Below are 14,407 nucleotides of genomic sequence, written 5' to 3' on the forward strand. Positions count from 1 at the left end.
TTTAAGTGAAATCAGACATCAAAACATTATAATTAAGTTAGCAAAAGTGCTGTTGTACTGTATATCAGCATACAAAAGAACGATGGTGATGGTGAAGTTAATTTCAAGTATCTTATATTTTATTGACAACATAGCCAGATATTTTGTCTTTTTGTGCTCCACTAATAAAAATAGTTCAGTTCGAATCCAAAGCAAGATCAACTGTTGTATGTCACCAAGCAATGCACAGACAGAATGCCTGTCAGGAACACCCAAAAAAGACTATGATATAAACAGTGAAGCATCCCAGTGCTGCTACAAGAAGTATCAGCATTCTTGGAACACCACTTGCCCAACCAGATTAGAGAACCAGAAATAACTGTTGTATAATGTATACCTGTTTAGTCATTCGGAAGCTGGAATAAAAAAAGGATATTTTGTTTTAACTGGGTAAAAATAGTCCTGATAATATATGCTTCCAATATCGTCCCAATCAGAATGATGTCAATCATAATAAAAAACACTAATATTTGCAATTATATCATGCATCTCTAATAACTTTTTAATAATTTAGCCTTTCAAGCAAATCAAACCAAGACAGTGCACACACAGTACATCTCATCATTTTTCCTAATCAGAGACTTGTTTAATTACAGTTAGCCATGTTAACTGCTCTAGTGTCCTCACCACCGTTTAGTCTCATTGAGAGAGGCATCATTAAACTATCACTACTGTCCACTCACTGAGTTTTGATTAACACCATGTCATTGTTCTTTATGGTTAATAAACTAACGCAGTACTGAACTCTGAGATAACAGACTCCTAACCCCACCAGCATCTGGTCTGAATCACCACGCTGTTGGCTGGCAAATTTATTTGCAGACACTAATATGAACTCAAGCTCATTCTGGGCTGTTAAGGAACTTTTCATATGTGTGCCTTTTTTCCCCCCTCTGTGTTGTTTTATTTGAAGGGTCTGGACAGTGCTGCATGTCCTGAGTATAGTAAAGCTGTACCACATAGGAATTTACCTTAAGAGGCCCGTTTATTTATTAGACAGAGCAGCAAACATCTGGATCAAAATGAGGTGGTCACACTGCCTGTGCAGACAGATGGACAAACCACAGCAGGTTGTTCTGATAATAAAGATAATGCTGTGCTGAAAGCATTGATGTGTCTGTATTTTAAAAATATATTTTTGTGAATATTAAAAAAGAAAAAAAAGAAAAGGAAAAAAAAAAGTATTTATTATATTTCCAGAGGTTTGGCCCAGGTCTGGATCCCTTCGACTGAGACAGTGTGACACACAACGCTGAGTTCACTAAGTGCAAATACGAGCATTAGGACAGAATCCAGGTGTATGATGATGAACTCAAAGACCTCAGCAAACAAAATTGACTTAAACATCTTCGCAAAGCAATGCTAAAATATTTTTCTGTTTGTCAGCTTAAAGATGAAGTGTATTATTCATTTATTTTTATGTTAAAATACTCACTCCTATCCCAGCTTAAGGTGTAAACACTCTCTTTGGCACTTTCTTAACATTACTCTCTTTGTTTGTGTGTCCCAACCAGTCCGACAAAGAAACATAGGCTTAAACAATGGTGTGAGTTTGGGGCGGGACTGTGACTGTTGGCAGATTGTGGGCGTGTTCAGGAAACCTGTTTAAAATCAAGTAATATTTTTGCAGTGACAGTAGTAGCGCAGAAATGACACACTTTTGTTTTAAAAGGATAGTTCACCCAAAAATGAAAATATTGTCATCATTTACTTACCCTCATGTTATTTCAAACCCATATGACTTTTTTTTATTCCGTGGAACACAAAATGAGATCAGTCACCATTCACTTTCACTAGCATCTTTTTTCCAGTCAATAAAAGTGAATGGTGACTGAGACTGTAATTCTGCCTAACATCTCCTTTTGTGTTCAATGGAATAAAGAAAGTCATACATGTTTTGAAAACAACATAAGTAAATATGAACAGAATTTTCATTTTGGGGTAATCTATGCCTTTAAAGATTTGCTATTTCTGTCTTAGCCTTTACAAAATGTACAATGATAATGTCCAAGTTTTGAGTGAATTCAGTTTGGGGTCTGGTATCACAGAATATCAGTGCATCACCCACTTCACTGTAAAAATAAACTGTTCACTCAACTTAACCGAAGCTAGTTGTCTTTTTGCTTTGACTCAGTCAAGTTACATTAACAAAAAATATCAATTTCTTTCAACTTAAAAAGTTTTTTTCAAGACAACTAAATAATTCACAGACAAACTGTTTATTATTAGTTATTAACAAGTTTTGTTCAAATAACTTTAATATTGTGGCACATAAAGTTACCCAGGATGCACTGCAGCACCTAGAGTTTTATTGTTTAAGGTCTGATTAAAGACCTTTATGAAAAGGCTGGACATCCAATAGTTTGAATGGGAGATACAGAGTTTTCAATACAAAGCTCAGTAATTGTGATACTCAACAAACACCATTACATAAAATATAAGCTATTAACATCTCCACACATCTATTAACTAACAGTACAAAAACAACAAAAACAGCACAAATAAAGTCCATAAATCGCCAAAAAAAAAAAAAAAAAAGCCTACAACACTAACCTCATTAATTATTCATGATGCAATGCATGCTGGGAGCTGGCAAATCTTTGGTTTTTCAACCAGCTTTGTTAAGTGAGTTGAAATAGCAAATACGATTGTTAATCCAACTTAAGTACAAGTTAATAGAAGCAAAACTTAACAAGTTAAGTTGCCATGAAATTTTAGTTATGTCAACTCAAAAAAGCTAGTTGATACAACTAAACCTTAAAGTCAGTTTTTACAGTGTTGTCATCACTCATCTCCCAAAAGGAAGTCCACTCTCTGCCAGCACATTCCTCCTAAAGCTCTCCGATTTACTCAACTGGCCATTTCTGCAGAGCTCTTCTCAAGAACGAGGAGGAAACCTGCTCCTTATTAAAGGCATCTTTTTTATCACCTTTTTGCAGTCAAAAAAATAACCAGATATTTCTGAATCTGTTTTTACCAAAAGGAAAAATCCATTGCACTTTGTCTGCCCTGAAGGTGACTCCTGGAAAAGATTTTGGATTTCCTCCCTCCTCTCACTCCTACAGTGAAGAAAATATTTTAACCCCAGTCCGGAGGTTTCTCAAATGTTAAAGAGTTGCCATATTGCCATATCGACCAAAATCTGCCTTACAAAGGCAAAACTGAGTAACTCAGCAAGGGATAGTTCACCCCAAAATGACAATTCTTTCATCATTTACTCAACCATATGTTGTACCCAACCTGTATGACTTTCTTCCGTGGAATACATATGGGGATGTTAAGCAGAAATGTTAGCATTGGTCACCATTCACTTTTACTACATCATTTTTCCATGCAATAAAAGTGAATGGTGACTGAGGCAAATATTCTGCCAAACAGAATATTTTGCACCGATATGACTATGCAAAGGTACTCAGAAGGCTGCTTTCTTAAACAAATATTTTTATCAAAGAATATTTGACATTATTATTATACAGTCAACAAATTCTAGAAATGAACACTGAGAAAATAAAGAATAAATAAAAATACAATAAATAGCTAAATAAACATCAGTACTGTATGTTCAGTATCAGTCAGTTCCTGACCATTTAAATAAAGAATCAATTAAAAATAGCTAAATAAAAATCAGTACTGTATGTTTATTATCAGTAAATGGCCGACCATTTAAATAAAGAATATATAAAAATAAAATAAACAGCTAAATAAACATCAGTACTCTTTAGCATCAATCAATTGCTGACCATTTAAATAAAGAATAAATTAAAATGACAGCTAAATAAAAATCAGTACTGTATGTTTAATATCAGTAAATGGCCGACCATTTAAATAAAGAATAAATAAAAATTAAATAAATAGCTAAATAAACATCAGTACTCTTTAGTATCAGTCAAATGCTGACCATTAAAATAAAGAATAAATAAAAATTAAATAAATAGCTAAATAAACATCAGTAGCACTGTTTAGTATCAGACAAATGTTGACTATATTAATACTGCTGAGTCAAGATAAACAGTGGCAGCGGTGTTGCACCGTATTCTGCTATACAAGTTCTGGGGAAACTTTCAATGGTGGGAAACCAGACTTTTAAATATTACATTTTGTAAATGCAATGACAGGAATTGTTCGGTTGAAGTGGGTAACAAACTGCAAATCCTGAACAAAACAGTTTGGTGAATACATGTTAGCTTCCACTCATCTGACAAAGTATGAAAGTGGCTCAACAGACACAATCCACCACCACCTGTAAATAGATGCTCTGATGTTTACCTTTCAATCTGCTACGTTACTGACTGCAATGACAAACTATAGCCGGCTAACATAGCAAACAGATGTGATAAACATGAGTGACATGGTTGTCAGGGACAGGGTTAATGTTATATTAATTATACTGAAAAGGGAAAATGATGGGTTCATTGTTTATTAACTTTCCAGTATGTATTTCACAAACTAGTTTGCAACTTACCGTGAAGACAACGCTGAACTCCGCATTGTCTGCAGAACCACCGTAAGCTCAGCTCTGTACACAATGGAGTCGGAGCGCGCTCTGCTGGATAAACTACATTATGACACCAATTCTAAATCAACCCAAGCATTGTTTTCTGCAGAGGCGCAAAAACCATATATGCAAAGTATGCAATGCCTAGGGGCGCCATGTAAAGGGGAGCACCAGCGGCTCACTAAAGGTGGCGCAATCGCCTCCTCGACCCCTCCAACATCACCCCCCTCCCCCGCTTATAATGGATGACCCCCCCCCCCCACAGATACATGGGGTACAAAATTTTGTTTTGCATACCCGCTTGGAAATGTGTAGTTGTGCCCCTGGTTTTCTGCATTATATGTTCTGAAAAATAAGTTTTCATATCTGCGCATATCAGAAAACATATATGCTGATACCGATATATCTGTGAAAGGCTAATATCGGGCACTAGTTTAAATTCATATGAAGGCTAAGAACTTGATGATTCTTGTAGGAGGCCCAATAACCTTCACAACAAGGCAGAAATGACAGGATGGGAGAGAGAAGGAGAGACAGAGAAAGACAGCAGGTAACCAGAGTTTGCCAGTTGCTGGACTCAGGAAGTCCTGAGCAAAAAAAGAAGACTGAGAGAGTAGGAAACAGAGGAACAATTTCCTGTACTGCCAGCGATTCGTCAACAAGAAGGAATTAGAAGAAGAAAATCTGAACTGAAAGTAAATTAACATTTTTTCCCTGAATCAATATTCATCTAATCAATTGTAAGCATCTGATATGCTCAAAACAATTTCTGCACCTAAGATTTGGGGATCAGTGATTTAATGAACATTTTGTTTATAATTCAATGTCTGTAACATAAATAACAATATCTGAGTTCTCAGGTCTCCACTGTCTGCTCCTCTTTTACAACAGAACACAAGGGAGTTTACCAGAAACAAGTAAAAGGAAACAGCTTGAGAGAAAATCTAGGTCCATTTCCCTTCGGTAAATGGACCTAGATTGTGACCTACACACACACACACACACACACACACACACACACACACACACACACACACGTTGGTGCGGCTATCCTTATGAGGACTCTCCATAGACATAATGATTTTTATACTGTATGAACAATAGAATCTATCCTCTAACCCTACCCCTAAACCTAACCCTCACAAAAAACTTTCTGCATTTTTACATTTTCAAAAAAACATCGTTTAGTATGTTTTTTAAGTGATTTGAATTATGGGGACACTAGAAATGTCCTCATAAACCACATTTACTGTATAATACCCTTGTAATTACCAGTTTGTAACCTACAAAAATGTCCTCGTAAACCACCCAAACCCACCTACCCCCCCACACACACAGACAAATGTCTCTCTTTTTTTCTGTCTCTCACATACATAATAAATACAGCTTGTCCTGACCTTATATTTTACCACAATTAATTTTACAATTGGATCTCATAGGACAAACTTGAATGCCTTTTCCAGAATGCAAAAAGGCTAGGTGGGTTATTATTTTTTCACTCCGTTGTCTACATGATTTAAAACACAATACAACTCTGAGTGAGACACTGGGAGGACAGCAGTAGAATCAATGGCTGCAGGCTTGAGGACAGATGTCAGAAGATTTTTATGTAACAATGATTTTGTTCCGTCTTAGATGCAGAGGAGTAACATTTTGACACCAGAGGTGGGTAGAGTAGCCCAAAACTGTACTCAATAAAAGTACAATTACTTTAAAAAAAAATAATTACTCAGGTAGAAGTAAAAGTACTAACATAAATAATTACTTGAGTAAGAGTAAGAAAGTATCCAATTAAAAGAGTACTCAAGTAGTGAGTAACTTGTTACTTTCACAAATGACATAATAGACATGAACTCCCCTATATTCCATTACATAATACACATTTAACATGTATTACAGAATTATTATTATTATTAATGGAAATTCTGTCATCATTCACCATCATGTTGTTCCAAACCCGTATAACTTTCTTTCTTCCATGCAACACGAAGTAGATATTAGACAGAATGTTTGCCTGAGTCACTATTTACTTTCAGTGAATTTTTTTTTCTCCATATTTTGAAAGTGAATGGTGACTGAGACTGTCAATCCCTAACATTCTGTCTAACATATTTTGTGTTCCACATAATGCAAAGCGTCACACTGGTTTGGAACAACATGAGGGTAGGGAAATGATGACAGAATATTAAATTATGGCTGAGCTATCACTTTAAAGGGGTAGTTTACCCAAAAATGAAAATTCTCTCATCATTTACTCACCCTCATACCATCCCATATATGTATGACTTCCTTTCTTCTGCAGAACACATTTAAGATTTTTAGAAGAATATTTTAGCTCTGTTGGCCAAAATATTGATACTCCAAAAAGCACATAAAGGCAGCCTGAAAGTAATCCATAAGACTCCGGTAGTTAAATCCATATCTTCTGAAGTGATATGATAGGTGTGGGTAAGAAACAGATCAATGTTTGTCATTATTTGCTAAACAGCAGGGGCGATATGCAGAGAATGTGAACCAACAAAAACAAAAGAAGTAGAATGTGAAGGTGATTTACTTCTCTGTTTCTCATCCACACCTATCACATTGCTTCTGAAGATACTGATTTAACCACTGGAGTCTTATGGATTACTTTTATGCTGACTTATGTGATTTTGTTTAGCTTTAAAATGTTGTCACCCATTCAATTGCATTGTATGGACCAAAAGAGCTGAAAATTTCTTCTAAAAATCTTAATTTGAGTTCAGCAGATGAAACAAAGCCATACACATCTGGGGTGGCATGAGGGTGAGTAAATAATGAGAATTTTAATTTTTGGGTGAACTATCCTTTTATGGGCTCTTGTCAGATCTGGATGAATTTGTCAATAAGAGAGGTTTGGAACTATTTCTAGTCATTATTATGGTGAAAACGTGAAAACGTCCCACAGGGTCATTATATATAATGCTGAAATATAAACCAAAGCAAGATCATGCTTTATTAATGCCTTCTTTCGCTATTTCATAGCTTTCAAAGTCCTGCGTGGATTCTTATTTCAGTGCAGTTACAGTTTTCAGTGTCAAAAGAATTTAGATAATTAGTTCTGTACAGCGGTACCGCTGCTCTCTAAATGCAGAGTACACAACCTAGTGCGTAGGGCTCCAACCCCAGTCGTGGAACACACGCTGTGTCTGAAACTACCCCCTATTCACTATATAGTGCACTATTTCGAGTGTCTGCCATTTTGTAGGATTGTCTGAATTCTGAGTGAGCCACTCGTTCCTTACTTTTGTTTACTTATTATTACCCAGAATGCACTCTAATTTCAAGTGTACATTTGATGTGTGATTCGACGAAGGTTAATTGCCCATAATCCACCATGAGGAAGACGTACGAGCTGGGAGTTTACTGCTTCCTTCACTCCTGCAATTTTTTCTTTCATGCTGAATGTATTAAATTACTTTTTGACAAATCATTACTTGATTAAAATAACATAATAACATATAGAGAGGCAAAACATACAGATACATTTAAAAATTTACTCTTTATTTGATCAAATGTGTTTACTCTTTATATTAACACACAGTATATATTAAAAATGACAAACAGAATGAAGATTTATTGTTTTAATATATTATTTAATAAGAATAACAAGGCCCAAGTATTTTAAAAGTTCATATGTGACGTTGTTTCTGTGACAGCCCCAGAGATCCGACGCTATGTGTATACGTCAGCGTCCAAATTCACTCACTCATTTTGTTCACTCACTGCTGAGATACAGTGCACTAACTGCCATTCACTATATATGAACGAGTGAACGATTTCGGACACAGCCACTCTCTTCGCCATATGATCGCCTCGTGCCCGCACATCCCACATGTGTGCGCCTCACTCACCTCGCTGTGCACACGCAGAAATGCTGTCTGTTCACGCTCCAGTTGTCAATCACGTGAACAGCAGAGCTAAGGCATTTATTTACGCTTAACTTGTGTTTACACGGATTTATAGTTAATCCACCTGAAGTAGCTGCGATGGCAAGGGCGCGGGGTAAATGCGTAAATACTACTCATGACACGCGGGACGCGGGACAAAGCGCACTGATATATTGCTGCACCGATTTAAAAATGTACACTTAAAAACTGATGTCATAAGAGCCCAGTTACAGAATTACCCTGAAAATTACCATCACATTCAAACAGAAAAGCCTGTGTTAGCATCAGAGCCAAAACTTACCTCAGTGTGCTGCCTTAAATTGAAGCCGAAGTGATTTTAATCTTGAAATATCCGCTTGTCTTGGTGTTAAATGAAGGCATTGCATGACGAAACTATTCTTTTTTTCACTATGCGGAACGAAGAAAGTGTTTCACTTTGAAGAGTTTGATGCTGCAGCACTGATGACTTGAGTGACAGTCTGTGACAGCAGCACACGCAGCTGTGTGAACTTCGGCTCTCGTAAAAGTCCCATTCAATAATCTCTCAATAAACTACACATTAACTCAAATTAAACCCAGTAATGTAACGACAGTAACGCCACCCATTGTAAAGAAGTAAAAGTTTAAAAAAATCATTAGAAATTTACTTCAGTGAGAGTAAGAAGTACCCACTTTTAAACCTACTCTAAAAGTACATTTTTTTCCAAAAAGTTACTCAAGTAAATGTAACAGAGAAAATGTAGCATGTTACTACCCACCTCTGTTTGACACCTTAGATAAAACGGTTATAGACCATGGCCTGAATCACAACCATCACAATAAATGAGCTTTACTCCTGATTACCATTTTTCAAGTGGTCTCTTGGCAAAAGATTTCACAAATGCAGCTCTGCTTATATTTTTCACTCTAGATGGGTCATCTTTCTTTTCTTCAACTTGCAAAACAACATCAAAAATGTTTTCCCCTCTCCTAATGACTGCCAGAACTGATCTGCAGATCTGAGCGAAGATACAGGCAGAAAGGACACAGCACAGACACTCTATTTGACTCTACAGCTTATTCTGTAGCAGTTCTGTTCAGCTCAGTAAAACCTCTTTGTGTGACATGAAGGGCAGTGAAAATAAAAAGGAATGTGCAAGAGTTTAAAAATGGAGTTCTAATTGAATGTTCATGAGGATCATGTTCATTTAATCCTGTCAATCACAACACAAGGCTATATAAACACTTGCTTACCTCACTGCTTATCTTATATATATATATATATATATATATATATATATATATATATATATATATATATATATATAGGGTTGTACTAAATCGATACTTTGCCAACAAATAAATAAGTACCATAAATGAAAACATTTATTATTATTGTTATTAATAGTATTGTAACAGGTTCTTTGTCGTTCTCAGAAAGGAGGAAGCAGGAGACGGCGAGATTCAACTCAAAAATTTATTTTTAATGATTTTTGTTAAAACAGAAAGCTCGCTTTTCAGCGGACTTTAAACAGGCACTTCATCTCGGGGTGTGTGTGGGCTGCTCTCTCTCCCAACTGGCATCTGGCTTACTCTTAAATCCGTCTGCAACTCTCACTGTAATAACACACAGCTGTCATAGACAATCATTGCCAGGTAATGATCTTTACCGTTCTCATCTCCCGATCTTGCTCTCCATTCACAAGCCAGCACTCAACCATGCTCCCACCACCAAGTATTACTGATATTAATTTAAATATTAAATATTTCTATACAACAGTAATATTTTTCTGTCTTAAAGTCTTCAATTTCACACATACAGTTAAACAGAACTTTTATTTTGGCGGAGCTTTTATTTTGACGGACTTTTGAGATCCTCCTGTGTGGTAGTTTTTAATTAGGTCCATATTCTAAATAAAATGCTGAAATAATGAGATCTCAGGGCAGCACCGGTGGAGTTTGTGTGAGTGTTCAAAGCCGCTCAAACACTAAACACACCACATTATGTGCATCACGTTTGATCTGTTTGTGTATGTGTGTGTAAAGTATGACAGAGAGCACAGCGGCACCTCTCATTCATTCTGAAGCATGCAGTGTATGTAGACTTCATATTATTTAATTCAATGACATCCTTACGCTGTTTAATGATTACACTTGGCCATATCAAGATTTTAATTTGATTAATTGTCAAATTGTCATTGATTTCATCACAAAATGTCACATCCCATAAAATATCACACTGTATCACATTGTAGTATGGTACCAAATTACAGTTTTTAATTTTTTGGTGTTGCGATATTTCGTTAGTACCTACCGATATAACGCGCAACCGTAATATATATTAGAGCTGTCAAAATGAGCACATTAACACATGCGATTAATTTAAAAAAGTTTAACTCGTTCATTTTTCTTAATCACGACTAATACATTTACAGTTAATACAGCATAAACCAGCATAAAACACAGGTTGAAAGGACGGAACCTTTTCTAGCGTCCGCCCAGAGTCATTACACTAACGCACACACCACAACACACACACAGCAGTGATTCGTGTCAAAGTTAAATTGATGAGGAAAGGAGCTCTTAACGCTATTTGTTGTACAAAACAAGCCTAGATGGAACTTGTGACAGTATTTTTCAGCCTAAGAAAGGCACATTTTAATTACCACAGAAGCATGCCAAGTCTTAACTATCACCAAAACTTAGAATGAAATGTTTTTGTCTGCAAGCGCTTTTCATGTGGAGTTCAAAGTGATGCTGGTTATGATGCCCGGATGCCCTGATTTGAATCATGAACACGGCTTCACGATTGCTGTAACAAAGCGGATAGCCACAGTCTGCTGGCTGATTAATATTGTGGAAGAAGAAATTTTAAGATATTTAATGCCCATTGCAATGAATATGTAACCTACTGTATGTGGGGTTTAGTTCTTTCAATTAGTCAAACTCCCACTTAGACTTTGGGAACATTTACTGTTACTTCAATTGGTGATATTTTTGTGTATTTCTATCTTTATACAGTGGAAAGCTTTGTTTTGAAAATCTATTAAAGCATTATATTGTTAAATATTTTTGTTGTTGTTGTTGTTTTGTTTGTTTTTTACTTAGAAGGAAATAAATGCATTTTGATAAGAAAAGAAGTATATTTAGAGTCAAATTTCAGGACTTTCAAAATCTGCAATTAATCGCGATTAACTACGAAATATTATGTGATTAATCGCTATAAAACAAATCAATCTACTGACAGCAATTATATATATGCTTAATTAGAAAAACAACGACAACTCAGCCTGCCAAAAGAACAAACCTAAACATTCCAGTTGTTTTAGGCACAGTATAAAAAAAGAGGAACAGCTTTAGGCAGTTCTCCATAGATCCAAAGACCTCTACAGGCCTCTACCTGCAAAAGCATGTATTAGAGAGGCTATGTAAGCATGTGGTGGAAACATTACAAACTGTCCTCATAAATTAACACAACACCCCCATCTCATCTTTCTATACGCTGTCTTTATTTTGCCCTGAACTCTGATAAAGTAATGCTGTGTCAATTTTTGACATCTACGAGGTTGAAGTATATGATTAAAGGTGAATTGTGTAATTTTTTTGATATTAAAATACTTTCTAATCTAATATACAGAGAGGTTGAAAAAGGGTATATACTGTTGAGGTATCAAAACATTGCTCTGTTTGTTTGATCATCCAAACTAGCCCGACATAACAACATTGATCTCAAAGTGAAATCAGAAACAGCACGTTGACTTTTCTTTAAGTAAAATCGGTCTGTGCTTACTGAAATTTGAAATACTGCCCCCAGTGGCCAAAGAGTTGTTGGGGCATATGTGCTCGTGTGAGCTCCATTTTCCAGGTGTAATTTCCACATAGGAGAGCCAAAATTGAGTTGTGAATCGAGTTGTTTTAGGACAAAACTGAAAATCTGTTGTTATCAAACTTTGATCTCATCTCTTTTTACATGCATACATATCGGTCAAATTTGCAGAAAACAATTCCAGTTTATTAGTTGCTAATTTGCAATTACTTTGCTAACACATATTATCTCATAATAACGTAAGCAGCTGTGAACTCCTGAACCGAGACCCCCTGGTATAATCCAAAGAATTTCATGTAAAGAGCCAGTGCCAAACCAGTGCTCGTGACCCAAGAGAGAAAGCATATCCACAACAGCTGTTTTTTATGAGGACAGCATGCTGCTGTCAAGGTGAACAGTTTCTCTTGTGGAAATCAATTAGAGTCTCTGCTCTCCAGATGTAAAATCATTGGCAGGACCTATAGTGATTCTTCCTGAACTTCTATTAATAATCTAGAACTGTTCTAGAAACGGATTGGGGCATTGTGGTTTGGAACAAATGGTGATGGTGAAACAATTCCATCACACAGCAGTGAATTCATTTTAATTGTCTGGAATCATCTAGAGCCAAGGTCAAGATCAGTATAGATTGGGTCTGGCGAGATCAAGGTCAGTAACTACCTTGATCTAATGTATTTTTGGCCAATTATAGTTTTGCCATGTTTAATGCTGGCATTTGGTCTAATTGATGAACAAAGCACAGAGAGCACAAGTTGCTGTTCAAAATCAATTAGATCAACCACAGGACAGAAACTTTGGCAGAGACTTTGATATGACTCAAAGCCACCAAAAGGCAAAAATGCATTAAGGGCAGTGTGTTATACCACCATTGTCCTCAACATAACACAGCCATGACTCAGATTTTGCATTTAAAGAGCCATTAAGCTCAATTCACTCTCTAAATCCACAGCACACCTTCACTCGCACATACAGGATACAATGTACATACACAAATAAGCCTTATAAGTTCTCTACATGAAATAGCAACTTGGGGATAACTTGCTGTAATCTTCATTTCAAATTTTCTTTTATTAAATTCATTATGAAAAGTGAAGGGAATTTTTGAGGACTAAAAAGTATGATGAGTAAAACAGCATCACTCTTTCTACACCTGGCTCAATTACAAAACACAAATCTGTCTGTGTGATTTGTTGTGACAGAAAAATAAATTGACAATGGGGAAAAAATAATTTCAACAGCCTAACTGCACATTATTAAAAGTTATAGCTTTATTTTTCAAATATTTGCTGAGTCTCTAACAATAGTTAGTGAGTGTGTTTTGTTCAGGTTCATCCTTTTTTAAAGTGTGCATCTATTCTAAAACATTGGGTTGAATTCTATGGTTTGTTTGAAAATAAACAGAAAGAACACACAGTAAATGTCATTCTGTCTCGTCTTGCCTTAATATGCAATCACACCAAAACCAGACTTCAAGAAGTAGGTCAGTGCAGACGATGGAAACTTGAGTAAAAAAAAGCTTCAGGACAAAGATGCGAAGAAAACGCTAACTTGTCCACGAAGATTGTATGCATTCAAGGACAATCATTCACTTTGGGACATAAAACATTGCTTTTGGTGCATAATGAAATTCAGTTATAACATAAGTTGCACAAAATATAAAACTCTCTCACCTTACTGGAGAAGTAGTATTGGAATTCATTGATCGAAGGTCTGGGGTGATGCGTCCCGATGACAAAAGAGATCCTCTTTCAGACGGACGTCCTTCACTGTGCTTTATAAAGTTAATCTGTAAATAAATTTTGATGCTGAGTCTTACTCCCAAAGTGGTCGTTAAACTACTATGCGCGTAATCACTCGCTGTATAAACAATATGCACTGAAGAGCGCGCGACGGTGACAGAATGGCAAGACAATCGAGTCGCGGGTGTGAGAGGAGTGGGTGCGCGCTCATGCCTACTGTTTTCTTTCCCTCCCACTGTTTATGCCTTTGTATATTTGAAGAGTCTGTTTAACAGCTTGGAAACATAACTTTGTAAATAAGCTATTAACAAACATTATATAACACTTAACAGATAAGAAATTGGTGTAGGCTACAGCGAGGTAAAGTTGTTTGCAATTTCGATATTCGTTAGATATTCGCCTATGGTGTTTAAGGGACCGT

The 14,407-nt window shown here is 36.1% G+C and overlaps 1 protein-coding gene across 3 annotated transcripts in view; it reads right to left on the reverse strand.

Moving 5' to 3' along the window:
- The window catches only part of pear1 (platelet endothelial aggregation receptor 1), a 73,612-nt gene extending 59,453 nt beyond the window's left edge, over window positions 1-14,159 (reverse strand). For 2 of the 3 annotated variants that reach the window (XM_051721795.1, XM_051721793.1), the window contains exon 1: window positions 13,918-14,159. In XM_051721795.1, coding sequence (XP_051577755.1) covers window positions 13,918-13,946 — 29 coding nt within the window. In that variant the 5' untranslated portion in view covers window positions 13,947-14,159. The remainder of the gene's footprint in view (window positions 1-13,917) is intronic. The other variant, XM_051721796.1, reaches the window with a different exon arrangement.
- Window positions 14,160-14,407: the final 248 nt, after the last annotated feature.

This window comes from Myxocyprinus asiaticus, chromosome 16 (genome assembly GCF_019703515.2).
Source record: "Myxocyprinus asiaticus isolate MX2 ecotype Aquarium Trade chromosome 16, UBuf_Myxa_2, whole genome shotgun sequence".
Classification (NCBI taxonomy): Eukaryota; Metazoa; Chordata; class Actinopteri; order Cypriniformes; family Catostomidae; genus Myxocyprinus; species Myxocyprinus asiaticus.